Genomic DNA, 27846 nt, shown 5'->3' with positions numbered 1-27846 from the left:
TGTTGTAGTTTTTATATTCATCTCAAAAAGTCATTAAAATAAATGCGTTTCTTTTTGTTTTGTTTGGTTTGGTTTTGTTTTGTTTTACTTTTTGGTTACACTCTCTCATAGCCAAGTTATATCAAGTGTCTTTTGCTGTTTGTGGTAAATAGTTTGTTGTAGTTGTAGTTGTTGTTGTAGTTGTTGTTAAGTAGTTTACTTTTGTGGTGGGGTAGGTGTTTTGTTTGTTTGCCTCCGGTGTTGAGGCTAAAAATTATCTAAAGATTTGTATCTAACTATGCAAAAAAGTTAACGTTCATTGAAAGTTGTTAAACACTGACGGAACATGGCAGAAAGACGCAAGCAGAATCCAGCACACGACACACACATCCTGTTGGACTAGTGTGCGTGCGTGGGTGTCTCGGGCTGGCCCTCTCATATGACACTCATGCGCCGCCTGCCATTTCCGGATGCCTCGGCTCAGTTGGAGTTGGCCAGCGTTTCATGGCACACCTCCATGTAGTCGGGGTCGTGCATGATGCCCTTTATCATATCCTTGAGCATTGTGTATCGCGGAAATATCGGATACATCTTTGAGCTGCCGTACTCTTCCTGCGAAGAGAGAGAGAGAGAGAGAGAGAGTTAGAGAGGGGAGAGTGTTTCCCTTTCATTGCATCGGACGTTTCGTTCCAATTGTTCGCTCACCTTTAGCACGCGTATCAAGTGCCGCAAGCCCAGATACTTTTTCAGCAAGCGATACAAATCATTAATCAGCTGCGTATTCTCGAGCTCAATTTGTGCCGTTGTCATGTCTAAGGGCGGTTAGATGGAGCTAATCAGTGTTAATCACTCGGCTTAACGACTTAACTTACGTTCTAAGCGTTCCATGCGCTCCCTGCGCTCAGCGGCCTCATCGGCCAGCTTGGCCGATGTCTTGACGCCCTCGCCCGACTTCTGCGTCTTCTCCATGATGGAGCAGGCGCGCATCACGTAAGACGGCACAGTTTCCTGTTTCTCCTGTCGCGGAATATCGACCAATGTCCAATACTGGGTCTCCAGCCGTATGACTTCCTACATTCAATTGCGATTAGTATTGTTTTGGCAGTTGCTAACAAATCGAATCGACGATAAGTTTACCTTTATCATCAGCTTGAGCATGGGATAGCGCTGAAATATGTTGCGATGGCTCTTCGAATCGCCGTATTGATTCATTAGATTAATCAGTGCTTTCTTTACTGTATCGTAGGACTCCTCGAGGCGCAGCCGTAGCGATCGCAAGCGCTCGTTCGTCTCGATAACCTCATCGCGTGTCATGCCGCTCGGTGCGCCCTCGTCCTTCACATCCTGCACGATGCGGCGCACGCTTTGCGTAAATTTTCCAACAAAATTTGTGGTTGCTATAAAAAAGAAAATTAATTAGTAAAAGAAAATATATTGTATTTTTAGTGTAGGGAAATTACACGAAGCACTGTCATTCACCATATGAAATGTCAGTAGACACGCGCATTAACCCATGAATTATGTTCTACGATTCATGCGGAAATTTTTCGTCTATGAAAGAGTCGAATCATTATGCCATGATGAGTCGCATTGCGGAATTAAAAATAATTAAATTAAGAAAACTTGATTTCGTATCGTATAGAAATATGTTTACCGCCCGGCGGGGTTTCGAACCGCGAATTTGGATTTTATCGTTCTCTGTTGTTGTGCAAATCGCCGCGAGCCTCTTTGCACGACACCACTGCAGCCATCATTCATTTGTGAGCTAACTTGCACTTTGCTAAGCTGCTCCAGTAGTTGTTCATTTATAAAGTACTAGTTGTACGCACACTCACACATATGCATTATATGTCAGAGAGCATTTATAAATAACTAAGAGTAAACAAAGCAAAACAAAGTAATTTTTTAAGAGACAACGGTCGCAGCAACGATCTCAATACAATGAGAACAGCTCTCTTACTCTCTCGCCTGTTGCTTACTTTGAGCTTGGCAAAAGCCACAAAACATATTTTTTGGTTTGTAGAAAGAGTAGAAAGAGTTTTATTCTTTTCAAATTTTTTTAAATAAAAAAAAAAATTAAATAAATAAATGTATTTATCTCTCACAGGCCAAAATCGATTGTCTTTGCGCGGCCTCGAACTCGCATTTTTACATATACAAACTTTACATATACTAAAAATAGATTTTTTTAGTTTTCATAAAAAATTAACTCATTTTATTGCTTTTTCTCTTGTATATATATGGACTGTATACAAAGCAAAGATTAATTATAAATAATTGAAGGTAAACAGAAAAAATGGAAAACCGTAATAAAAACACGGCCATCTGTTACGATATTACTGTGCGTTTTTAAACTCAAACATTGGCAAAAGTAATTCGAAAATGTTTAGAAATTTTTCGAAAATGTTATATGTAAAATTAAGTAATAAGAAAATATAGTATTTCGTAGCTATTCGAATATAAGCCATATTAAATCTATTTTTTATTTATTTTGTTATCGATAACTTGTGCAACAATACCTAATCATCGAAGACGTAAGTTCGTGACTCGCAATAAACACACCTATTTCGCATATCATCGTTGGGGAATAGCAAAATTTTGATGGATTTGTAAATCATAAAATTGCTAAGCCGCAATTAGCGTTCATAATTGCATCGTAAATGTAAATTTATTCAAGTGCATGGAAAACGTGACAATTTTCCTGTCATTGCTGATATGCGACCAAAAAAACTTGAGAGGAAATGAGTCGACAGAATCATAAAATATATATAGGGCACCCATAGGTAGGCATACGATTATAACAATACAATGTTTACATATCCGAATCAGTGTTTAAAGAAGATTGGCTATTTCCCATGATAAAGAAAAGGGAACTTAGTCATACTGCAGTCATTCGCTGGAGCCAACAAAATTAATTGCAAACACATGAAACAACCTTTGTACCCTTTTGCAGATGACGATTTGCTCCTATACGAAGTGACGTGTGTTTAAGAGGAACTTTGGAGCCAAAGCTATACTGGTATGGATTGCCCGACTAGAAGATACCCTGCGCACACGCACAGTTGCTTATAAAGCTACGCTTGTTTGGCCTATAGTCCACTCCATCAATGTCTCACAGATCAAGAGTATATTAATTCAAATGAGTTTAGATATATTATGAGAAGAATGAAAACTCTCCTCTAAAATAGAGGTCGACGCGTGAGACAGACAAAGAGAGCTGGATCAATTCAGCTCCTGATCAAGAAGTTGCCGCGCCTCCTACGGACTGCACAGCGCCAATATGCCCAGAGCGCCTCTCACTTTCAATTGCTTCAGGCAACAAAAAGTTCTTGGCGCGCCGAGAATAATCTTGTCTCCCGCCTTAACAGTCCGACATTAACTGAATACAATTATAAATTCTTGCTCGGGAGAAAAAATTTCAGTATTCAACGAAACGTTCGACGGCCAGCAACGACGGTCGAAAACAAAAAACGGTCAGTGACAACAGCGAATTGAATATAAGCAAAAAACAAATGAAAATAAAAACTAATATATATATATATATATATGTGTATATACCTATATATGACTATAGAGATGTATTGCTGTGTGAAATAACATACAAACGCAGAGCGCACACGCGATATATGAAAACGAAACGGCGAAGAGTCAACGAACGCGTTCTATATTCAATTCAATTGCTAAAAAATGAATTTTAATTGAAAAATGTTTTAAAACAGAGTAAACAAATGTTTACAGAGACGCTGGCATAGGCAACTGAGGGAGAGAGCGAGTAGGAGTGAGAGTGAGAGCGAGTGGGAGAGAGTTAAGTCTAAAAAGACATTGGTTCAATTCGACTAAGAGAGGAAGAGAGAAAGAGGGAGGTCTAAAAAGGGCGAGCAGCGTCGTTACTATGTGTATTTATATACATATATTTATAAATAGATCAATCTTATAAGCTGACTTGTGCTTATTTAGATCATAGCCAAACTAGTTAAGCCCAGTTTCCTTATAGGGAGCTTATAGAGCATATTTAAATAGTTTTCGTCTTTTAGATCATGACCAAACAAGGCAACCTCAATTGCCTTAGGGCATATTCAAATATAGTAGCTCTTTTAGATCATTGCCTTCTGCATTGCTTACTTCAATACATATTTAGATCTTTTAGATCTTAGCGAACACAAGGAAAGCCGTAATGCCTTATGCAGTGTTTGCTTTAGTTCATGCTTAGATCTTTGTTTACATAGTTGTTTCCTTAGATCACGCTTAGATATACCTAGCGTGATCAGAACATATTTTTAGATCATTGCCTTATCCCTTGTTTATTTTATTACATATTGAAATGTTTCAGTTCATAGTCAGACGAGGTAAGCTTATCGCCCTTTGCCACTTGCATATTTAGATCTATTTAGATCTCTGTTCTAAATGACTTACAGTTAACGATTGGCCTTCTGCGTTTGGCCTTTGATTGCACATTAAAGCTAAAAGCTGCAGTTAATACGGGTTTGTATTGCCTGCTCACGATTTGTGCTGATTTGCATATTGAAAAGCAGCAACAAAAACAATTCTTTATCATAGTTATGTAGCTTTTTGCTAGCTATGCATAACAAGACAGCCAGCCGGTTGGCCGCAATGAAATCATTTTTTATTTTCAGAAAAAAGATTAAAGATTCTGTTGATTTTTATAGATACAATTAAATATTCGACAAAAGCTTTTGAATTTCTGCAAAAAAAAATAACAAAGCTTCATTATTATTGCATTATTGTTATTCCCATTAGGGAGCATTGCTACATACACAAAAGTTAAGCCATTAGCTCTGGCTGAGGTTATCAGTTTATTTATCTGGAATATTGACGTCAACAACAACTGCGAATTGTTTACTTAAAAAGACAATATCGATTAAGCCAATGGAAATTGAAGTCGTTTTTTGCTAAACTCGTTCTGCGGCAGAACTGGACCAGACTGTAACATCGAGCGCGCTGAGACAGCAGTTATCAGTGAAACACAGATCGCACGTGGAAATATGCATTATATGAGCGAATATCCATGTCCATATGTATAGACAAGGCAAAGAGCGGCTCTCTCGACTTGTTGAATTCAGACGCCGTCTCTCTCTCCCCCACTCCCTTTTGCCTTGCTTACAGTAGGGCAATGGCATACGCTTTGTCTTGCTCTCCCCCACTCAGTCACTCCTCACTCGCTCACTCACTCATTCACTCGAGCGCTCTTTCATTGTTTCGCTCTCAAGTTTTGTTTAGCTTTGCGCTCACGACCTTGTTGATAAAATTTGCCAAAAAGCTGAGCAGTTCCACCTGGTATATGGGTGCAGCTACTCGTGCTGCTATTGCTGATATGCGAGGTAGGGCAAATGTCTAACTGCTCGATTCAGTCGCAAGTTTCAGCAGCAGCAACAACAACAACAAGGGCTAATGAGCAAAAGCGGCTTTTGTTTATCTTTAGCTTGTTTTTTTTTTTTGCTGCTGCTGCTGTTACTGTTACTCCCCCGATGCCCTTGCTAAGTTCCTTGCCTAACCCACACACACACCAGTGTAAACCGGTTTTGCTAATTTGGTAAAACACACACACACAGGCATGCATACAAATAAGCAGAAACTTTTTTTTCTTCTCTGCTTTTTGTCTTGTCTCTGTTGACAGCGGCAGCCTAAAACTTGCTGCTCAAACGCACACACACACGCACGTACGCACGTCTGTCTCTCTCTCTCTCTTTCTATCTCTGTATATCGCTGCAAACATAGGGAAATATGCACAGACAGCATTAACAACAACAAAAAACGAAACGTAACTCAAGTTCTTCAGCTACTCTGCTTCGTCGCTTTGCTTTCTCAGTCTCGTTTCGTGTTTAACTGAATGCAGATACATTCGTATTGAGTGAGTGAAGTATTTATATCTTAAGGCTACATTTAAGCTGCTGCACGTGTATGGAAATAGACATGAATATATAAAAATATACGTTGAATAAATCGCCAAGCTAAACAAGCATATGTACATATGTATAAATATATGTGATCATAAAATGATTTTGAGCAAATTTTTTAGTCATTTTTCAAAATTTCTGCCATATTTTTTATGTTATTTTTCACTTTTACTTCACTGTTTTTTTCTAAAATTCTGCAGCTGTTTCCACTCTTCCCAGAAAAGTCAAATAATCTTTCTCTAGTGACGCAAGCATTATGTTTGCAGTTTACTTTATATTTATGTCTCATAAACCATTTGTAGAATGGGTTTTTTCGTCAATGCTTATTCGTCACTTGACCATGCGACATTCATTCGGCTGAGCTGTTGGTGTTTAGTAAACATTGACTGAATATCTTAATGAATCAGTTTTATGCTTTCTTCAGTGCAGCTGGCAGCTGTGTGAATGAACTATCAATTATCTTTACGATTCACTGATTAGCAATAACCGCAGAAACGTGTGGAAATGTCTGCGTCAATTGGCAAACCCAATAAATATCTATTTGTGTATGTAAATAGCAATTGGAGATTCCTTAAATTTCTTAAGTACGTCATTTTACTGCTAATTGGGAGAAATATCAATGCTGAATGAGGTCTTTAAGCCTTAAACTGAGAGAGCCCAAAGAGTTCATTTGTGCTAAAGCAATAGGCAGTAAGAGGCGTGGCTTTAAGGTATACATATACTCTGCATTCGTTAGTGTAAGAAGATAATTGAAACAGCACGGTTCCGGGTATTTCCTAGTTAAGCACTCCCGATCAGCGCATCTATACTTGTTTCATTGTTAGCATAGCTGTACTAAACGAATTAGTAGCTCTTCTAACTCTTCCGCACCATGTCTCGCTTAAAGGTAAAGCAGCTTAGCTTAAAGATTGCCTATTCGAATCATATTTTCATACATATATGTCTCGCATATAATGATGTCATAAAGCAGTCAATTGCACCTTCAGCCAGTGCATTGAAAGCAAATTCCTTTAATTAAAATGCCAATCGCTGAAATTCTAATCGATATGCCAAGTGCTAAATGGTAAGTGGCAAATGGTAAATGGTAAATTGCTTTTCATTGCTCTGGCAGAATATAATTAATCTAATGAACAAGTTTCCATAATTAAGCTGAGCAAAAAGTGAAGTACAGACACAATCGAAATGAGCTGCCAAATTATGGGAATTATCAGCCAAGTGTAACAGATCCCCATGTCGTTAGCACATCCGCAATCAACTCGCTTTATGCTGCCCGCCTCCACTCGAAGCATCTTTAATTTTAAGTAGTCACGGCCAAGGCACAAAGCAACGGAAATGGCTGTGGCTCCAAAAAGTTTGCCAGCATGAGATCATGACTCGCATGTGGGGCAATTTCAGGCATGGGCCATTTGCCTCAAAACAACATAGGTTGGGGTCTAAGAAAGCTGAGCTGGACGAGGACTCTTTGTTCTTAGTTCTTTGAAAATTCAATGTGTTCTTAGCGCGCCATTAGCTCTGTTCGTTGAGCGACTTGCCCAGCTGACAGTGAGCTTATTCGAAACAAACTTAATAATTGACAGAGTATATAGAGCTGACAAATAATAAAAGCATTCAACTAAGTTATCATTATATGGAAGAAGAGAGGTAGATGGTATTATGGAGCAAACTATGCAAAGAGGGAGTGAAGGAGGGAGTAAAGAGGCACAGATATGCTGTAACTTATTCAAGGATCTTGAGTAGTTCACCTGCTAGTTGCAAGCCTTGTTAAAAGCTTTGAGTGCCTTACAGCATATCTATGCTGCACTGGAAATGATTGAGCTACAACATTGGCTGATCTCACATCTTAGATCTATTGCAGTGGCTTGCCACAAGTGTCCTCAGTTCATCTCTACCAGTGTCCATTTGAAAGCGTCAGGAGGTGGTCATCAGTAACATTTATAAGAGTTTTAGACCTAGTTTAAGCCACTGGAATACCTCTTGTTCCTTGGTCATAGAATTCTGTTCGTGTCGGACAATTTAAGCCTCTCTCAAGCCTCCTTCTGACTTGAGCTTTGCTAGCTGTAGCTAAGAGATGGCATGCTTAATGGTTAAAGCTATGTTCTGTGAATCTATCGATTCTTATAATATGAATTTGAATTATCAAACTTGTTGATCATATTCCAGATAGAGCTGCAAGTGCCATAGTGGTGCTATTATTGTTTACTCCACAGCTCAAGACAACGGCCGACTCATCAAAAGAGTCAACAGCTCAATAGACTTTCTAACTGTAAGGTAAAAGCGTGAACTCTTTAACTTATTGTCGAACAGAATTAGACAAACGTTTCAACAATTCGTCTTATTTAACAGCCAACTGAGCGTATGCGCAATATGTTGTCTAGGCACGCTTCAGTATGCGTGATACATCAATTCCTCTCTCTTTCTCTCGCTCTCTCTCTGTCTGTCTGTCTGTCTTGCTTTTTATACCTGTGTCAGCTGTCATTAATCAGCCAACTAAATAAGCAGCGAACGTCTCACAAATCCTAGTCGCACGTGTCAATCCGCCTCTTTATAGAGAGGGCTGTGACGGGGCGGGGCAGGTGCTAGTGCTGGGGATAGTGTTTGCTCAGCGCGTTTTAATTAGTTGCCGCTAAAGACCATTGTTTCGCTAATTGACCGCATTTGGCATTCGACACGCCCACACTAACCGCCCCCGAGTGTAAGGCGTGTCGCCGTAAGGCGCGTCAATCATTGTCGGACAAACAGCTTTGGCACGTGTTTGATTTATTGAATTCGTGTTGCGAGTCAAATCGTCGCCACGATGACAAAATGCAAACTGCATTCGCGACCCACAAAGTGAGTTATGGATTGATAAATCATCATCCAGGGCTCAGGCACGCGTGGGACTCAATGCGAAATCGATGTGGGCCGTGGCAAGTGGCAAGCTCGCGGATGACTCACACGAAAGACCCAACAGCTAATCAAATAAGCAGCAAATGGAGCGCGGAAGCAGCAGAAAACAATTTCTAAGCTGCATAAACATTTACTTTGTGTACGGGGAAGGGAACACAATTCATCCAATTACTATTTATGGCTACATTGACTATGGGCTGAAGTATGTAATAGGCAGCGAGAGGCGTGTCTATTAGGTATGTATATACATGGGATGACGAACTGACTGGAGCTAGTCATGTGCGACTGTTCGAAGGGATTGGCAGAGGGAGAAAAGGTTGAGGCCTCACTTTTGTTACTTGTAGTCGCGTATATCGTTATCGATATCTCATCTTAATTGTCGTTATCGATAAATATCGATGTTTCGACTTGCTTAGGTATCAAATATAAAAGAGAGCCCAAATTGATTCGTGTATATCGATAACGATAACTCATCTTATTTTCTGAAATCGATAAATATCGATTTTTTACTTGTTTAGGCACAAATTATGTAAGAGACCCCAAATAGATTCGTGTATATCGATAACGATAACTCATCCTATTTTCTGAAATCGATAAATATCGATTTTTTACTTGTTTAGGCACAAATTATGTAAGAGACCCCAAATAGATTCGTGTATATCGATAACGATAACTCATCCTATTTTCTGAAATCGATAAATATCGATTTTTGTACTTGTTTAGGCACAAATTATGTAAGAGAGCCCAAATAGATTTTTGTATATCGATAACGATAACTCATCTTATTTTCTGAAATCGATAAATATCGATTTTTTACTTGTTTAGGTATCACTTGACAAGTGCTTATACTGCAGAAGCCAAACTGATTCGTCTATATCGTTATCGATATATCTTTTATTCGCTGACATCGATATATATCGATTTTTGATTTGATCTGAAATTTAAGAAGGATTTTTGACTTGTTTGCTTATGTGTGAGTAATAAAAGTCTAGCTCGATTGAAAGAGCGCCGCTGCAGGGTATTTCCAAGTCAAGCATGCCCCACTAGAGCACTCTTACTTGCCGTATTTTATTAGATAACTCTTACGAGTTAACTAAGTGGAATAACTAGTTATTCAATAAGAAGCCGTCCTCTAAAGCACAATGCTTAGTATAATGAGCTAGATATCTGTCTGGATGTCGCATGAATAGAAATAGATAATGGGTCCAGCTGTCTATTAAAATGAGTCGCAGTAGCCAAGTAGATAAGCTGTCTATTCTAAGTCTGCAATCGAACTGTCAACTGCAGCAAGGAAGCACTGCAATGGGCTGCTGGGGCGTATGCGTAATGCAGCATATTGTTAAATTGAATTGCAGCTGCTAAATTGGATCAATTTTCGTAATTCTCAACGCCAACTATGTTATGCAGACATTAAATTCAGTGGAAGTGCGAGTATTTGAAAATTTAATATGCTCTGCGGGCCAATGCTTTAGCGTCGCTTAATATTTGATGTTTGAAGTACCTTTTTGGTATGGCCCCCAAGGGGATCTAAGTACAAATATATGTGTATATAGAAGTACATATATATATGTATGTGTGTGTACGAGTGTGGTTCCATATTTGCCAGCGTTTGGGATTTTCATTAAATCTTTAAGTCACATTTGCTGTTCTGCTGCCCATGTAGTTTGCATTATTTAAGCCAAAGCATTCAAAATGGGCTTAAAATAAACAAATGTGTGTGCGTGTGTGTGTGTGTGTGTGTAGAGCAGTTGTCAAGGTCCTCAAATAGATGCTGCCACGCCCTATAGGCAAACACAGGCTCAACAGCAGCCACATTCACTTGTTGAGGCACTAGGCAGGCAGCTACAGTGGCGTCCCCACTACACTGGCGTCCCAAGTGGCTGGCTCAATATGCGCAGCCTGCAGTCTAGGCTCAGCAGACAGCGGCATCTTCGTATAGTCATACCTAACATTGGCAGTCAATTGGAAGCGCACTTTGACAGCGAGCACAGCAGCCGTGACAATCGGATGCTCTGTCAAAGGCCACATCGATAGACGGACAATAATTATGCTGCCAAGCAGCAATTCTTTTGCTAATAATGTGTTTTTGGGCACAGCCGTCACTGAGGTGCCCAATGAGTTGGGCGTCAGCGACTGCCGAATACTCCTGCAACTGAGACTGTGAATAAATAGATTATATAGATTCTATAGCTCACTGTGGCGCAGCTCATTGGCTATTCAAATGGGGAAGTTGTGGTTGCTGATGCTAAAAGTGTGCAAGATATAGGTTTAACAGCAGCTCTACTCTATGCTACTCTATGCCTAATGGGCGTGGCTATATAAAATTTATATTTTCAGCTGGCTGAGCTATACGAGTCTATGAATTAAAGTTCCAAGTCTGCAGCTGCAATAAATAATAGCATCTGCCATGTTCCCAGTGTGCGTAGAAAAGCTCAAATTTGAACTCTTTGTCGTAAGAGCATACGCAAAGTATATATATATAGTAAATAACAAGTCCTGCAGCAGGAAAGATCAGCTGTGCAGACAGACAGCTTAGACATGCGTCGCAAGAGGAAACCAATATACTCGACTTGCACTTGATGAACGGGTATAATAACGTCAACCAGCTGTCAACTTGTACAAACCGAACAGGCAGGATGAACATTCACACACAAACACACACTCACACACACAAATAATATATATAGTATAGTCATATGTCAACAGAAGCGAACGCATTCAGCTAGCGAGACAAATTGACAGACAATTTAGCTGTCAATTGTGCGTCGTACGTTTGGCGGCGGTCGCTCAGCACAGAGAGAACGAAAGAGAGAGGAAGAGAGAGAGAGAGAAAGGAGGGAGAGGTGTGAGCTGAGGTGAGGGGTTGCGAGCTGTCAGCAGCTTCAGCTCCAGTCAGAGGACAAAAGTTGGCATTAATTTGGCGCGTCTTGCGTGCATTGGTCGCGCGCGCGAATGCAAAGCAACACGAAATGAAAATTGCCATTTGATGGCCGTTAAGCTGCTCAGCAACAAGCAAAAGCATCAAAATGAACAAAGCGCACAAAAAGCTGCTGTGTGGAGCAACTAGAAGGAAAAAGTAGAGGCAGAGGCAGAGTTGGGGGTAGATGTTGGAGCAGAGGCAAAGACCTGGGCTGGGAGTTGGGCTAGAGGCACAGGGAGTGTTAGGGGCAGCAGCAAAAGCACAGTTAGAGGCCTGGGCAGGGGCAGGAGCAGGAGCTGAAGCTGAGGCTGAAGCGTGCTCAGCTGGGCTGTAAATAAACAGCTGTTAGCCCATCACAGCGCACAGCGTCGACATGGCTATTAAGCAGCGATGCCTTAGCTAATCTCCCCTGTAAGCTATGCAAACTAATAAATATTTTGTGGCGCCACGTGGCCACTTCAAACCGACCACAAGGACTAGGCTGTCGGGGCACTGCATACAGAGCGAAAAGAGTATATTAGTGCTGTGAAATGTGTCCCTTTGGCAGCTCGTCTCGGCTTGAATGAGCTCAACACGATTTTTCTAGTTTGAGGCAGCTTGAGTTCGGGTAACTTGTATAGGATTTGCATATGCTAAAACCTGTCTGAGTAGTCAGAGTCAGCATTTTCTATTGACAGTCAAATGCCAATGTAGCCGAAGTCGCTGCGATTCATAAGAGTTAATAACTTTGCGGCTCCGATAATCTATAACTGGAGAGCAGAGCTCAGATTACAATGCGGAGTCGAATTCTGAATCTGTTTTACAACACTTTTTTATAGTCTTTGGATGTCCACTAGATAAACTCCTATGCTTTAATGTTTTAGTGGGAAATGAACTCTAAAGTGTGAGCAACAGTGATCAGCTGTGATCAGCTACGATCAGTGCTGAGCTCCATATACAACTTGAACTATAAGTCATGTGACTCAGCCCTTGGGCCACTTGCACAAAGTTCTCTGGGTGCTATACAAAGTTCTACTGCTACTATATATGTAAATAAAGTTTTTATTGGAATTTCAAAGCTTTGAATATGATTTAAAATGTTTCGTGCATATAATTTGTAGCACGACTCTGACTTTTGACCTTCAGAGCAACTTTGGCAATTAGAACTGCAGAAGTGGTTGTTGCGCCCTTCTGAAGGAGCAAAACAACTTTGGCAGACACTTGTAACAGCAGCAGCAGCAGCAACAGTTGAAACAGCAGCAGCAACTGCTGTTGCTTTTTTTCTGTTACGTTTAGATTGCGATGTCACGTCAGCTGTCCGTGGCAGGACACTGCCTTGCTCCTGCTGCTATGATTATAATAATTATCAAAGCACAGAAATGGAGAACATTTTTCTAAATGTAGATATCAAACACAGAAAAAATACTGCTCTGTCTAGGGCTAGGGCGTTGCATGTGCAGATTAATTCCCAAACTTGCAACAGATTCATTATTCAGCTCTTCAGCACTCGCAGACAGAGCAACGAGCACATTGCAAAGCCATAAGCCGCAGCGAGCTGAATTCACATTTGGTTTTGTATTGTTTTACTTTTTGGCCCATTTTACGAGCACAAAGTAAAGTTTTTCTGTTTCGCTCTGTGTGTGTGTGTGAGTGTGTGGTTGTGTGTGGGTGTGTGTGTGTGTGCATGCGGCACATAAAAATCACTTTTGAACAATAATAAGAAAAGTTGCCAGTGTTTGGCCTGCGGTTCAGCCTCCCAGCCAAATCAGAAAAAACACAAGCAACAAGAGCACGAGCACAAATAACAGATGAAGAAGAGGAAGAAGAAGATGCACGAGAAGAAGGCACAACAAAACAGCGTGCATAAATGAAAAGACAAAGAGCACGAAAGAGGCGAAGCACAAATACTCTAACAGAACTCATGGCCATTCAGGGTATATTAGCTTTGTTTAAAGAGGGCGTGGCTGATTCTATACAGCATTCATGTAATCTAGATCGAGGTTGACTCTTGACTCGTGTTTTTCTGTCTACAAATAACTATTTCTATAAGAGTAGATGAATATGATAGGAAAAAAGCTTCATGTTACATGCGTATAAGGTTATGGGACTACAAAAGTAAGGCAGTATAAGAGTGTAGGATATAAGAGTGAAATATTAAAAGAGCTTAAAAGTCACAGTATAAGTGGTTCAGAATGTAGGTAAAAGAACCAGCGAGGTTTGATATATAACAAATATAAGACTAAAATTATATAAGATGATATATATAGGAAGATATATAAGAGGCCTAAGTATACGAAGGAGATCTAGAGTCTTAAAATTGTGTGCGTTCTCTATGCATATATAACAGTATAAGAGTGTAAAGGTATAAGAGTAAAAGAATTGAAAAGCTTTAAAGGATAGACAACCTAAATGCTAAAGTATAAGATCTCGAATCTCTCCCATAGCAGTCGCTTCATCTGCGACTTTCGATAACTTTTTAATTTCCATGAAGATCGATAACAAATATGAAAGAAAACTTTTGTTATTTAATTATATCTCGCACCTTTTAAGGGAGTCAAGTTCACCCGCAGCAACGACCTCAAATTAAGATTCAAAATGTGGCAAATAAACTTATCCGAAAATGAGTGAGTTCGGGGTAAACCCCGAGTAGAGCAGACCTATGTTTTCTCTTTGTGATTGGCTTGTGTTTTTGTTACTAAGAAGCAGCTCTGTCGGGCTCTATATACAAACACTTCTGTATCTATATTAAATATGCGCAAACAGACTGAGAGCAGACGAAGTCAGATGGTCTCTATACATTTTTAAAAGATTTTAAATGGAAAAATTACTGAGGTATAAAAATATAAATAAGACGCAAAATCGACAGCATCTGGCTTTGTGCCAAGGCTTTGGATGTCATTTGGCGCATTACGTATACGCACCACTGGGCGACTCAATCTCATTAACAATGCTGAAGTGGAAAGCGTCTTTTTTTGCAGAAGATGCAAGCAACACTTTACACTGCACTACGCACCAGTCGTAGATGTAGCAGCAGCGTCAGCGTCACTGATATCAACTCGCATATTACGTATACGCACCATGAAAGGCTGGGCATAATGAAGAGCTCTGATGGAACAGACAGTTCCATTACCCTGCACTGTCTAGAGGAAGTCTACGAAGTAGCCTTGCATTGCTCAATTCGTCTTAGTCTGACTTCCATATTACTTAAGTTCATATTACGTATACGCACCATTGAACCTTCAAGTTAAAAAATCACTTTGTTCATGGATGACCCCACAGACCGACTTGAATTAATTGTTAATTATTGTACAAACAATTATAATTGAGTCAAATTGACAGCATCTGGCGTTGTGCCAACGCTCATATAACGTATACGCGCCGTTAAGCGATTAAAACTAATTAACAATTTCAAAGGCACAAAAATACAAGCCAATTACATGAGGAAGAAAAACCTTTCTCGAATCGGTCATCGATTGGGCATCAGCATAACTTTCACTAATTACGAACGATACGTTCGCACAGATTTGCACAAAAAGCCGATTAGCTGTCCAAAGGACACATTCAAATGGCATTTGCATTTGCATTTGCAGTTGCATTTGCGTTTGCGTTTGAATTTGCATTTCGTTGATCCCCTTACACGGCAGCATCGGCATCAGTTTCCATGTACGTAAGCGAATATGACAGGACGACACTTTGACACATGAATAGAATTGAAGCAGACACAAGGATAACGCATACATTCAGCTGTTGCTGCTGCTGTTGCCGTTGCCGTTGCTGCTGCCGTTGCTGTTGCTGCTTCCTTTTTCTATGGCCTCGCATTGTAAGCCACTTAATATGGCAACGGGTTTCAAATTCATGTCACGCCTGACACTGACAAAACACGTAAGCGCAGTGCAAGCGGGCAATACTGACTGCATAATACACGTTCGGATGCAAAAGCAACTTTCTAAGCTAACTAAGTCTATAGGTCAAGCACACAGAGACTTCCTTAGATCTTAACTTTATAATTGGCTAAAAATTTGAACTGTTTATTAGATTAGGGAAGAGAGTTTAGGAGTATATAGAGACGAAAGATATAATAGCACCAGGCCTAAATAAGAAGTGTCTAACGAACTAAGTGGCATATTCGGATTTAACAACAAAGAGAAGTTAAGGATTATAGAAATCAATTAAAATCATAATTTCAAATACAATTTAATAAAATTTATTTATAAATAAAATTGTAATTTTAAATGAAAAATTTCTCAGCGTGGTGCTATTATTTCTTTCCCCAGTGCAGAGCCTAAAATTTCTAGTCACGAATACGCCCACTTCCACTGCATGAACGTGTATGAAAACCGTAAGCAAACGAGCTTAGTGCTGAGCTCGAGCACAACAATCAAGATTTCAGAATTCCATTTGGCTAGATTCAAAAATATGAAATAAGCAATTTAAGTCTTACCTCGCTGCATGTTTCTCTGCGCTGAGCTTTAGTTTGGCCTTTAATGAGTTTCTCTATGAGTTCTTAGCTGACATTGATGTGCTTTGCTAGCTTAGCAATGTTCATATGCCAATTAATTGTTGTTCCATGTTTTCAGATTAGCTTAAATTATTTTAAAACGGAAACTCTGTTGGCAGCTATGCCAGCGTCTCACTTGAGGGCCGCTCGATTTGCAAATACTGAGCTGAGCCTCGGTGAGCAGCTCAGCAGTGGCTGCGCCCTGGGCCACAGGTTGGCCAGGCAGGTTCGTGGCACACGCTTGACTGGCTCGGCCTTTAGCGTTTTTGCATACCCTGAAACTGTAGCAGCTGCTTAGACAGGGTATATGCCTGTGTGCATGCTCGTTATGCAACTAAAGATTCAATTTATTTATGAATTTTGCTGCAGAGTTTTCAGTTCCAGTTGACCCATAGTCGCCCCTAGCCACACTCTTACTGGTTTCTCTAAGGTATCTCAGTTGTTTCTTTGGCTGCACATTGTCTGCCTCGGCAGCAGCATCTCTCTCGCTCTCTCTCTCACTCTGTGTCTGTCGCTTGACTATAAAATAAAATAAAGATTTTCACCTCTTTCTCTGGCTCTCCATTAAACTATCCGATTGAGTGCTTCCACTGCCACTGCCACTCGATAAACAATTACTTAAGTGCTAAATGTATGTCATGTGTTCTATTAATAATTTGATTTCTGGGTCATAATATTAAAAGTCCTTGCTTTAATCGAAGCGATGCGAATCGAATCGAATCGAATCGAGTTTTGTTTGGCAAATGCATAAATTAATGTTTGCCCAACTAATTAGTTTGCCTGTTAATTATATATATATATATTACAGCTGATGTACAGCTTTAGCATCACTCATAGTCATAAAGAGAAGAAGTGTCTATCCTCTTGTGCGTAAAATTGAAATTTAAAAATTTATCTCAACTCCAGTGGCAATTTGTCAGCTGTAAAAATGGAAATTTCAATGAAAAAACACGAATGTTTTATACATATGCATACTCGCCAGCAGCTTCAAAGCGAGTATATGAGTTGGATCGTGCATAGCCTCGTCTGTAGAGTCTTTAGCACCTTTAGGAACGCCCACTGGAGACGACGCTAATCACGCAGCATAAATACTATTGTTTATGATTCTAGAGACGAGAGACGTGTGAACCAAGCCCAGGTGGAAATGTGAAGGTTATCCATAGATTCTTAAAGAATATGTTACGCTCATAGAGGCGTATCATATAGCTTTAACTCTCAAGTTCTAAAAGACTATGAAGTATTCAGTTATGCTCGGCTATAATAATTCTTGACCTATTTGGAGTGGACCAAGCCTAGGCATTTCCAAGGCAAATCTTTGTTTATGCGATGGACTTCTTAAGTGTTGGTAATTTTTCTTGCAAATTGAATTTTTTATTATTTATTTTGCATTTATCGATTTTGAGCAACTTTGATGTTTGCTTTTTTATTATATTTGAGCTTCCTGTGCAGCCATTGCTTCAAGCTACAGCCCAATTCATACGCATTAAGTTGCCTATGCGTTATTTACACACACACACATACATAGAAACCACAAATATATACATATGTATATATATACATATATATTTGGGTTGATTTTGTGGCTGAGCATATTGGAAATGGAAATAGAAATTTATTTCGAAATTGATTTCGTTTGAAATTAAAATTTTTCTATGAATTCTAATTGGTTTTCATAACGTGTAAATAATTTAATATTTAATATTTTATTTCATTTAATTAAAATTTGAAATGCCATCATAAAACATGCCAATGATGTATTAGCAATGCATATATGACTCACAATTTCAGACAATTTATGGCTTGCATATTTATGTTACATTCTCTGTGTTTTTATGCCCCGTTCTCTCTCTCTCTCTCTGACTCTATCTGTCAGTAGTACCCACTGAAAATGTGTAAAGTGGGGTATCTTGATTTGAGGGAACTTTGTTTCTTGATTGGGGTTAACAGATGAGTTCAAAGAGTTTGTTCAAGTTTGCTTCTAGTTATCAATTACAATGAAATCGATAAATATCGAGTTTGTGTTTTATTGAATATACATTTTCATTTTGTTCATCTAATTCTTAACTAGCAAGAAGTGGTAATAAAGCGATAAGAAAGTTTTCTGGCGATAAAACATGAGTCGATAACAAATTCTGCTGCAGATAGTACCGGAAGGTTCTGGAAGTAGCAACTGCCTTGCACACAATTGCTCACTTTTATGACTGTTGATACCTTTTCTTTTTATTGTTGATTGATAATAAAAGATTCTCATTAGGCATAAGCAAATAACGTAAGAAGTACTCGAATTAATCTTGGGCTGCCTCCCCCAATTCGCGACGCAATGTTTAAGCATCGTATTGCTGAGTTGCCTGTGGGCTCTGGTTACAGAGCGAGAGAGAGGAGAGATTCACGCCTTGAAATTGAATGCTTTATTCACGCTAATTGGTTGTCGTCCTTTTGCTGTTGTCCTTTTGCCAGCGCGCAGCTGAGCCAAGCTGCGGCCCCATAAATCCTCGTCTCTTGTCTCGCGTAATGCTGAAAATTTAATTAACCTATCGGCCAGAGGGAAATAGAATAAATATAAAAATAATTCATAGACTCCATTGCCAATTAATGTTTGCATCACTAAAGCAATCTATATTTGTAGAGCTGATAAGCAATGTTTGAACTATGACTCAAGCTCTATAAACAATGCTTGATAATAATTCTACAATTAATAAACTCTTTAGATATTGGTTGACTCTAGATCATTATGAGCAACAGTTGAGTAAGCGACTCAATGATGTCAGCATTTTATGCGAAAATATATATAAAGTGATTCAGGCTTCGATTGGGAATGCCTGTTGATCGATAACATTTTAGCTATCAACAAAAACTGTTATGATCATACAGCAAAAATGTTATTCTTCTTTATCTCGGGTTACGGCCAGGCACGTTAAACGAGCCTAACATAAAAGCAATTCAAAAGAGACGCAAAAATTGACAGACAATTTCTCACTACAACAGCAACAACAACAACAACAGTAAACAAACAGGGCATACGTCAGGCACATATCAGAAATATTTGTATTCAAGTGCTTGCAGCTTTTCAATATATTCAACTGTTCTTTGCCTTCTGCGACTCAGTCTCCACTTGGCCATCGGTGCGAAACGAACAAAATATTCAAAAGAAACCAAAATAATAAACGAAATTTATTTAAGGAAAATATAAAACAAAAAGAAATAAAAAACTTTTTTCCAAACTAATTTCGCTTCAAAAGTTTTCTGCCTTAACTGTCAAGTGAGTAAAAGTTATTAAACTAAGCATGGCATAAAATAAAATACATAAATAATATTTCAAGAAAAACTTTAAAGTAAATATACAAATTTAAAAAACTTTACTTGAATTTATTTCATCTGAAAGTTATTCTTTATCGATAAAAGTGAGTTGAAATTTTAAATAAAATATACATTACACATAAATATTAAACAAATTAAAAAACAACAAAAAACAAATTAAAAATTTTAAATTAATTACAAGTATTTAAAACTCTACATTAATTAAAAATTATGCAAAACTTTTAGCTTCTAAAAAAATTTTTCAAAATGTTAAGAAAATTAAAAATACAAAAAAATAATTTTAATTAAATTAAATTAATAAAAAAAATAGATAATATAAACTTTCAATTGAATAAAATTTTAATATAATAAAATATTTTTTATAAAATATTTAACAATTAGGTTATAAAATGCAAGCTTCAATAATTATATTTAACAATTTGATTTTGACTTTAACTTAATAAATATAAATATTATTCAGTCTTAAAGAATGCTGCATTATAAATTAAAGCTTAAAAGAAATTAAAAAAGAATAAGAAAAACAGCAAAAAATTTAAAAATTATAAAAATTTATTAAAAACGTAAAATAAGTTAATAAAACATAAAAACCCAATTTGAAAGTTTATAACTTTTTGCTTCACACTTTAGAATATTAAATTATAAAAGTCTGACAAAAAATGTAATCAAACAATTAAATAATTAATATGAAATGAGAGGGTCAAAGGAAAATAAATTAAACAAAGATTTGCCAAAATATATCAAGTACTATTAAAAAAACTAAAAGTAAATATATATATATATATATAAATAATAATATATACATATAAATAATATATATATATATATAAAGTAAAATATTTTTAAAGTTAAATATGCCTTGCCTTGACTTAAAATAAACAATGGATTTCTTTTGGTCTGTGTGTGCCTGTACTTAAGCAAGCACAGTGCTGCGAGCTCCACTTCAAAGTCTAAACAAGTCTGACCACTTTGGTTATGCTGGTTAGTGGCAAAGTAAGCCACAATAATTCGAAGGCAGTGGGGAAAGGCGAGCAAAGGAAAACAGATGTCAGAGCGAAAGTAAAACAAAAGTCAACCGCAAGGCGAAACATGTAGCAAAAAAGCAAAGGGCAAAAGAAAAATGATTATGCTAAGCTTGCCGTCTAATTTAAAACAAGCTGCAAAGTCGGGCGAAAAGCCGAAAACAGAACCACAATAAAATTTGCAGTTGGCCAAAGTTTCGGGGCTCAACTAATTGGAATTGGGTTGGAGCCAATAAAACTTGACGAATGCTGATGAATTCTCCTCTCCTCTTGCTGTTGCAGACCCACAAACCCAAGGATATGAACCGAACGACACAGACTAAAGTCTGCCAAGCACTTTCAGTGCTGCTGCTGCTGACTCTCTCCCTCTGCGTGGATCACACAGCGAGTCGCCCGTCGACCGAGAATGAGGGCGGCGCCTCAACACTGCCGCCAGGCGCTGACAACATTGAGGTATTCAGACAAGCTTTGACGCTGTTGCAACTTTCACTTGAGCTCACTGCTTTTTATTCAGATTCATCATGTGTCAGTCGTGAATGGCGTCAACCACGAGGATCATCCGGTGATCATGTACAAGGAGGACTTTGTCAACGAGGATTATGGTAAGCAACAAACTAAAGGCATCAAGTAAATTGGTCAGCAGCAGCTAGAGTAGAGTTGAGGTGCTAAGCGAATCTGAACAGAATTGCTTTAGAATAAATTCTGTTTTACAGAGTACACTTTTCAGTTTCTATTACATTAAGAAATTTTTAATAAAAATTAGCTATTACTTATCTGAAAGTACTTTCCTTTGCCTTTAAAGGTGTTTTTAAATTTTATTAAAATCTTTTTTTATCGCCGAGATATCAGCGCTTGAACTTGCTAATCAGCTGATAACAGCTGCATCTCCCTCTCTCACTCGCACTTAGGCAGCTCTTATGGCATATCGCTTTGTAACAGATAATATCTCTTGGACAAATACGGCATTTTGGCTTAGAGTAGCGGTACTTTCAGTTACCCTAGCAACCTATATGCAAAAAAATTTGCCAGAGCTCGATCTAGTTTCCCTTGCAGTCCCCACAGATTACTGAGCTGCGTAACTATTTCAGATCCGACTAAGAATGAGACCAAGCCAAGCTATCCGAGGCTGTACAAGCACACGCAGCGCACCAGACATCATCATGGCCAAGCCGCTGCACAGCCAGCGCTTGTGGAGGAGAAGATTCTCTTTGATGTGTTGCCCGAGACGCCGCTTATACTGAGCGACGCTGATAACACAAAGTTGGAGCCAAAGAAGGAGGCCACACTTCACAAGTACCCAAAGAAATATCACAGCCGTCATCGTCGTCATGCCTACAATCAACTCTATAGAAACGACCTCTATGCAGCGCAGCAGCCACTTTACTATCGCCCAGTGCCAGCTCCCCACTATCTGCCCATACAGCCCTTGCAGCAATATCAGCGGTAAGTTCCAAAGACAATGCGCTGAGTGATAAGAAATTTATATAATTTAATTTATAAAAAAATCAGTTATCCGACGATTGGCAAACCGCCCAAGTATCAGGGGAAACTTGTCTTCTGGCAGACTGTAGCGCCGCCCAAGAATCCCGATAGCCTTGACAATCGTGGAAGCTTCGATGACCAGAACAGCCTGTTCCACAACTCTAATCCGGATGACGCAGACTTCTCAGTGTTCGACCAGCCCAGGCCAGAGGAGCCGGTTGCGGTTCCCCCAAGCATCGACAACAGCTATTGGGGCAACAGCTGGCGTGCGGAGGAAGGTAAGACTGAAGCATGAAGCCTTCTTAAGCTAGCGACCCTTGAAATCATTGAAACTCTTATACAATTTACAGAGCCAGAGTTGCCACCAGTTTGGGGTTCATCTCAAGGTCGACGACCAAATAATGGGCCAGGTAAGACGAATCAAGACACTCATATATCATTCGCTAACTTATCTAACAATCTTCCATTGCTCTGTGCTTACAATATTATTAGTGTTATATAGAATCTTACAGCTAGGCTAAATATTTCCCTTAGATATGTTCCTAATGTTAGATATGTTCCTTATGTATGTCCCTAAGACACTCAGACTATTTTGACTACTTTCCATGATTACTCTATGAGTTCACAATAATTTTGAAGTGTTTTGTAAACCAAATTGATTAGTCTTGAAGACAATTCAGTTGCAGCTTTGAAGCCACAAAGAAGTCGTGACACAGTTGCTAATGACTTCAACTCAAGAGTTTCTCCCTCAGACCGTTCTAGGTACATGTATCTATGTATATCAAGGAATGTGATGCATTATCTCTTCAACTTAAATATGTCATACTTTAGTAACTAGACACGAATAGGCTGAGAGCTGCCTTTGCTTGTCAGTGAACCTGGTTTGTATGTGAAAAGCGATCCAAGCTGCTGAGCTACAACATCTTAAGATGACTTAAGATACTTATATGATAACTTTAGTGTTGGGAATGGTCGTCAAGGCCTCCATGCTCTCCCCCCATTAAAATCAACCTTGTCAGGAGGTGGCTGTGTCAATACCAGTTCCTTTCCTGAGTGTTGAAATCATTGAGCTCAACACTTCTCAACAGAAAACTCTGCTAATCAACTTTTATGCATCACAATCTGCAGTAGCATTCGCTTCTTTCTCTCTCTCTTTCTTTTATCCCTTACTCATTCACTCACTTATAGTCGCTTGTCATACGCTTTCGATCATTTGCTGTTTGTCATCCATGTTTAGGTATGAGAACTAGAAACTTTGCTAACCATCATCGATTCATCATCGCTTCTTCTTCTCTATCTGACTCACATTCACCTTCTTGTTACTACGCCACAGCACGGATACCAACAACGCAAGCGCCCGCTTGGTCGCAGACCACCAGCCGCCCCGTCGTGCAAAGGACGACCCCGCGTCGACAGTCAGGTGTGACCAGCGCACCGACGAAACAGACCACGCCCAAGTTGTCCAAGTGCGTTTGGGCCATTGTCAATTGCTGTTCGCAGGGCAGCACCAAGATTCGTTACAGTTGCTTTGAGGAGTTCGGTTGCCATGGCGCCTTTTGGGGCGTGAATCCATGTGCCGAAGAGATTCGCACCAGCGCGATAGCCAGATTAGCGTGATCGATCGATCCATCGATCGATCTAGAGAGAGGCAATCAGCGAGAGTCGCTCGACTGCCGAAAGTATTTTAAATATTTATAGCTATACAGGAAATCAATTTAGTTTATTTTAAGCTTATCTCTTATTATGAAAATAAAAAATCCTTTGATCAAACTTATCTTTTTGATTTTGCATGCTTACTTAATATACACGATCACCATTCGAAAACGAGTATATGGGTTGAGTCTGTCTGTCCTTATGTCCACACGTCTGTCTGTTTGTCCGTCCTTCCAGCCACCTCTTCATGGATCCATCCACTATATATAGTCGTATACACCCCATTCTTTTAAGGCGTAAAGAAAATCAATAACTTTCTCAGCTCGGAAAACTCAAGATTTCCAGTTGCATGAGCTGCTCTATATATCATCTATGACTTAACCGCTTCTCTTATATGACAAGTCAGCAAGAGTGTGTGCGAGTATCATGTAGTCGGTCATCGCCGACAGCAAGGAATTTTACTTATTCAATGTGGTTCTATGGCTCTTCTCTATACTTTCCCCTCTCCACTTGCTTTAGTAATCAATTATTTATTGTATCTATATAGATCTCTCTTGTCCTCTAACCAAATGCTGTCTCATTCAATGCAAAGTTGTTTCTAACTGGAGTGAGGCATTATCTAACCTACATCTAACACAAATGTGTGGCATGCAACCTTGGCAACAGTTGCTATTGTTGCCACAGTTACTAACTGCATAATGTTGGGGCGCTGGGGCGCTGGGTCGTTGGGTCGCTGCACCCAGTGCTCGGTGGAGTGTAAATGAATTAAGTTCTTATTGGTTGGCTAATCACTCGCATGCATGCGCTTACACTTCCATTTCTTTGCAGGCTTCAGTGCGCCCTCTTTCCAGGCGTCGCCGCCTTGGGGAAACACGCTGCAGCCAAGGCCGCAGGCACAAGCACGTCCCACGCTTCGCCAAGGTGAGCTGGCTATGGAGCCATGTGTCCGACTCGCTTTGCCAAAGAAATCGATTTGATTTGTTATTTCGCAGATGCCGTGCTATACCCAAAGGAGCCGGACTATCCATCAGGCACGACCTGTCATCGCGCCTCGCAGCTCTGCTGCAGCCTAGAAAATCTGGGCTCGTTATACGATTGCTTCCATCGTCAGAGCTGCGAGCATAGTCTCGCCGAAATACTCTCTACTTGTTCCTAGTTCTTGAGCAATTGGACTTAATTTGCCAAACAGGAGTCGAACGGAGTCGAACGTGCTCTGACAGCAGCATTGACTAATCTCGTCAGCCTTTTGGCAGTTGCTTTTCGCGCTCATTTGAGAACTTTCTAAAACAAACTTTTACCTTATCTTAAAGTACTACTCTTTACCTCCCTACACGCTTTAATATCTCATTTAAAAGATTGTCTTATCACCGAGATATCAGCGCTTGAAGCTGATCTACAGCCGCATCTCCCGCTCCTGCTCTCACTTCAGCAACTCTTTCCACAAGTAATATCTCCTAGACACATACTGATTTTTCTGTGGATGTTGGCCTAGAGTAGTAGTACTTGCAGATCCAATAACTTTCCATATTCAAAAACAAATTTGTCTTTCTATTGCCACCTCTCAGTCATCCCGCTCACCTGACGTAATTTTGCTATTGCTGCATTTAACTTGAATGCAGTAGATAATGTCTGTTATGGCAATTTAACTAACTAAATTTCATTAACATTTAACTGACCTTTTCATCAATTGTTTTGCCTCGCTTTTACAATATTTGGTTACTGGTTTTTTGATAGACCTAGTCCTAGGCTAATGGAACTGATGGAACAACAGAAATCTAGTCGAAAGCTTTGTTTACACTGCTCAACAAACAGTTACTTACGCATCTGAAAATATATATATTTAATTCTTTAACGAGACTTTCCAATAAAAAAGTTCTTTCTTTACTTTTGCTACTGCCACAGCTGCAGCGGCAGCCCAAGATCGCTTCTGTGTCGTGAGTTGTCTTCACTTCAAAGCTCAAAGCATTCACTTGTCTGCTTTGTGGCTAAGAGATTGGTGTTTCATTAATAGTAAGCTGACTTCTAAGATATAAGTTCATTGCTGATCTACTACTCATCGATGAGCGAGTCGACATCACAGCTAAATGCTGAAGAGTTCGGCTTGGACTGGAGCCAAGTAAATGAGAAGCGTTCTTGTCGCGTGTGGATATATGTAGACTATAATACATATATTCATATATATTTACGTGTCCATCTATAAATGTAATACTCAAACTCGCTTAACATAATGTTGTCATATATTTTAAGTTATATTTTGTGCCAAGACTAATAAATGCTCTCCACCGTTCACAAGTAGCTGCGTTGCTTGTGCTCTCTGTTTATGTATGTCGTATTTAGTGTAATGTATATATGCATTTCATGTACAGCCAATTGGCATTCCTTTCGCTTAGCCTATCCCTGGAAGCCTGCACATGTTCAACTCTCCAGACAGCTGGTTGACAACTTGACAGCAAATCTCAGTTGATTTAATTTGTCAGCTCAGTGTCACTCGCAATCGTATTTACAGACCTTCCAGCGACTCTCTAAGCCGATTACGTTGCGGTTTTCACGATGCCACGCCTACTCTACTCAGCTCCCATATTGTCTTTGGCTTAATTGATTTGTGCGTTTCATTTGCTGTGGACCACAGAGTTGGTCAGCCATTTTTAAATGGGCCTAAGCTAAATGCTGTTGCTTCGACAATGGCTCAATGGGCTGAACAGGGCGTGGCTAAGCACCTTTAATATATATAAAAGTTAATACATCCAAAGCTTTGTCTGAATGTCTGTCTGTTCCTCTCTTTGAGCCTAAAGACTTAAAGAGAGCCTTTAATATTAGCAGCTTCTATGCTCACAGATATCGATAACAAATCTGAATTACTTTAGCATTCGGTACATGCGAGTTGATATATCCAAAGCTTGTCTGCAGGAACTGGTCTTCCTAGCAACCTATAGAAGCAAAAGACTTGAGGAGCGTCTTCTATAATAAGCTGCTCTTATAATACACATAGATCGATAACTTATCGATATCAATCGATAAAAAATCCAAGTTACTTAAGCGCTCTACTCAACTTCTTCTTCCTTTTTCCATGCCCACAAATTCTCCAGGATTACATCTCATTCAATATACCCAAAGCTTAAGAAAACCAATTTAAAGAATCTCAAATATTGTAAAATAAAATAATTTCCAATTCCCTGTTTAAATTTGAATATAATGTGTCTAAAGAACACAGCTGCAAGCAAAAGTAATTAACGAAAATGATCAAAGAAACGCATCAAAGTGCTACAAGTTGGAAAAGTGCCTCAGCATGCAGGTCACAGTAGCACTGCCGCTGAGAGCACTCGTAGATGTTGCTGCTCTCAGTGGGTATTAGAAGCACTTACCGCTGCCGCTGTCGTAGGATCTGGAGGTGGAGCCGCTGGTATTGGAACGTTTAATCTCACGCCGGCCCATGCTTGCTCTGTTTGTGGTTTCTTGCTGACAGGTGGTTGGGGTTGAGGTTGATGCTGTGGCTGTTGCTGGGGCTGTGGACACGTGGCACGTGGCAAGTAGTGCACAAGCAGTCGAAGCAGCCGCTTTGGCAACCGCAGAACTGTAGCTGCTGCTGTTGCAGTTGCTGTGGCAGCTGCTGCTGGGAGTGCAGTCGAGCGCTGGTGTGGAGACTGCAGCGGTATATCGATTGGCCAGCAACGAGCTGCCGCTGCGAGTCGTTGATGGGAACTCAAAGTAGTTGAACTGCTGCCGATTGCTGAGCAAATTGATGACAGGTTTCGCTGCCAAGCTGCTGCTGTTGCGTCTGTGTTGTGGATGCTGTTGCTGCTGCTGCTGCTGCTGCTGCTGCTGTTGCTGTTGGTGCCTTTGGTGCTGACTGGTGCTGGCGTTGGTTTGGATCTGATGCGGCGTGGGCGGCGGCGGGGGACAAGCGCTGCTGCTGTTGTTGATGCTGCTGCTGTTGGAGTAGGACGATTTGCGCAGTGATGATGGTCTCAACCCTTTGACAGGGTACAATGGGTACTATCGCCCGGCAACGCGTACCCAATCGCGGTGGTCTCGCTCACTGTTGTACCAAATGCCTGCAACGAGAAGACACCAAGCATTAAACATCATCGTCATCATCATCATCATCATCATCATCAACATCATCGTCTTCATCTTCATTTTCATCGTCGATAAGCACATTAAATCTGCTTGCAGATTAAAGGCAAAGTGCACTTAAAC

At 39.8% G+C, this 27846-nt stretch overlaps 2 protein-coding genes across 6 annotated transcripts; one reads left to right on the top strand and one right to left on the bottom strand.

Moving 5' to 3' along the window:
• Positions 1 to 52: 52 nt before the first annotated feature.
• Positions 53 to 27735, bottom strand: LOC111600058 (ataxin-2 homolog). Its single transcript, XM_030225831.1, has 6 exons — positions 27687 to 27735; positions 27012 to 27620; positions 1117 to 1376; positions 852 to 1050; positions 685 to 791; positions 53 to 591 (listed from the first exon to the last, which is right to left on the bottom strand). The coding sequence occupies exons 1-6, from the start codon at positions 27733 to 27735 to the stop codon at positions 460 to 462; spliced, it is 1356 nt and encodes a 451-aa protein (XP_030081691.1). The 3' UTR covers positions 53 to 459.
• On the top strand, positions 3393 to 25506 carry LOC111599808. Of its 5 annotated transcripts, XM_023315627.2 has the most exons (9): positions 3393 to 3452; positions 19283 to 19436; positions 20797 to 20967; positions 21029 to 21116; positions 21603 to 21957; positions 22024 to 22274; positions 22347 to 22406; positions 24478 to 24570; positions 24642 to 25506. In XM_023315627.2, the coding sequence occupies exons 3-9, from the start codon at positions 20815 to 20817 to the stop codon at positions 24803 to 24805; spliced, it is 1164 nt and encodes a 387-aa protein (XP_023171395.2). In that variant the 5' UTR covers positions 3393 to 3452; positions 19283 to 19436; positions 20797 to 20814; the 3' UTR covers positions 24806 to 25506. The 5 variants fall into 5 exon arrangements, with proteins under 5 accessions (XP_023171395.2, XP_023171363.1, XP_023171388.1 ...); XM_023315595.2 differs by lacking the exons at positions 24478 to 24570; positions 24642 to 25506 and adding an exon at positions 23330 to 23702; XM_023315603.2 differs by lacking the exons at positions 24478 to 24570; positions 24642 to 25506 and adding an exon at positions 23330 to 23702 and having other exon boundaries at positions 3426 to 3452; positions 19163 to 19436.
• Positions 27736 to 27846: the final 111 nt, after the last annotated feature.

Source organism: Drosophila hydei, unplaced genomic scaffold (genome assembly GCF_003285905.1).
Source record: "Drosophila hydei strain 15085-1641.00,03,60 unplaced genomic scaffold, DhydRS2 tig00008144-arrow-arrow-pilon, whole genome shotgun sequence".
NCBI lineage: Eukaryota > Metazoa > Arthropoda > Insecta > Diptera > Drosophilidae > Drosophila > Drosophila hydei.
The sequence above is the reverse complement of the archived record's forward strand: the minus strand, read 5'-3'. Positions and strand labels throughout refer to the sequence as shown.

Excerpts from the sequence above, each read along its gene's own strand:
- LOC111599808 (XM_023315595.2), top strand. The coding sequence starts at position 20,815 with ATGAACCGAACGACACAGACTAAAGTCTGCCAAGCACTTTCAGTGCTG. Across the intron at positions 20,968-21,028 it reads CAGGCGCTGACAACATTGAG|ATTCATCATGTGTCAGTCGT; the intron begins GTATTCAGACAA and ends CTTTTTATTCAG. Across the intron at positions 21,958-22,023 it reads CCCTTGCAGCAATATCAGCG|TTATCCGACGATTGGCAAAC; the intron begins GTAAGTTCCAAA and ends TAAAAAAATCAG.
- LOC111600058 (XM_030225831.1), bottom strand. The coding sequence starts at position 27,735 with ATGATGTTTAATGCTTGGTGTCTTCTCGTTGCAGGCATTTGGTACAAC. Across the intron at positions 1,377-27,011 it reads ATCCTACGACAGCGGCAGCG|CAACCACAAATTTTGTTGGA; the intron begins GTAAGTGCTTCT and ends TCTTTTTTATAG. Across the intron at positions 1,051-1,116 it reads TGCTCAAGCTGATGATAAAG|GAAGTCATACGGCTGGAGAC; the intron begins GTAAACTTATCG and ends AATTGAATGTAG.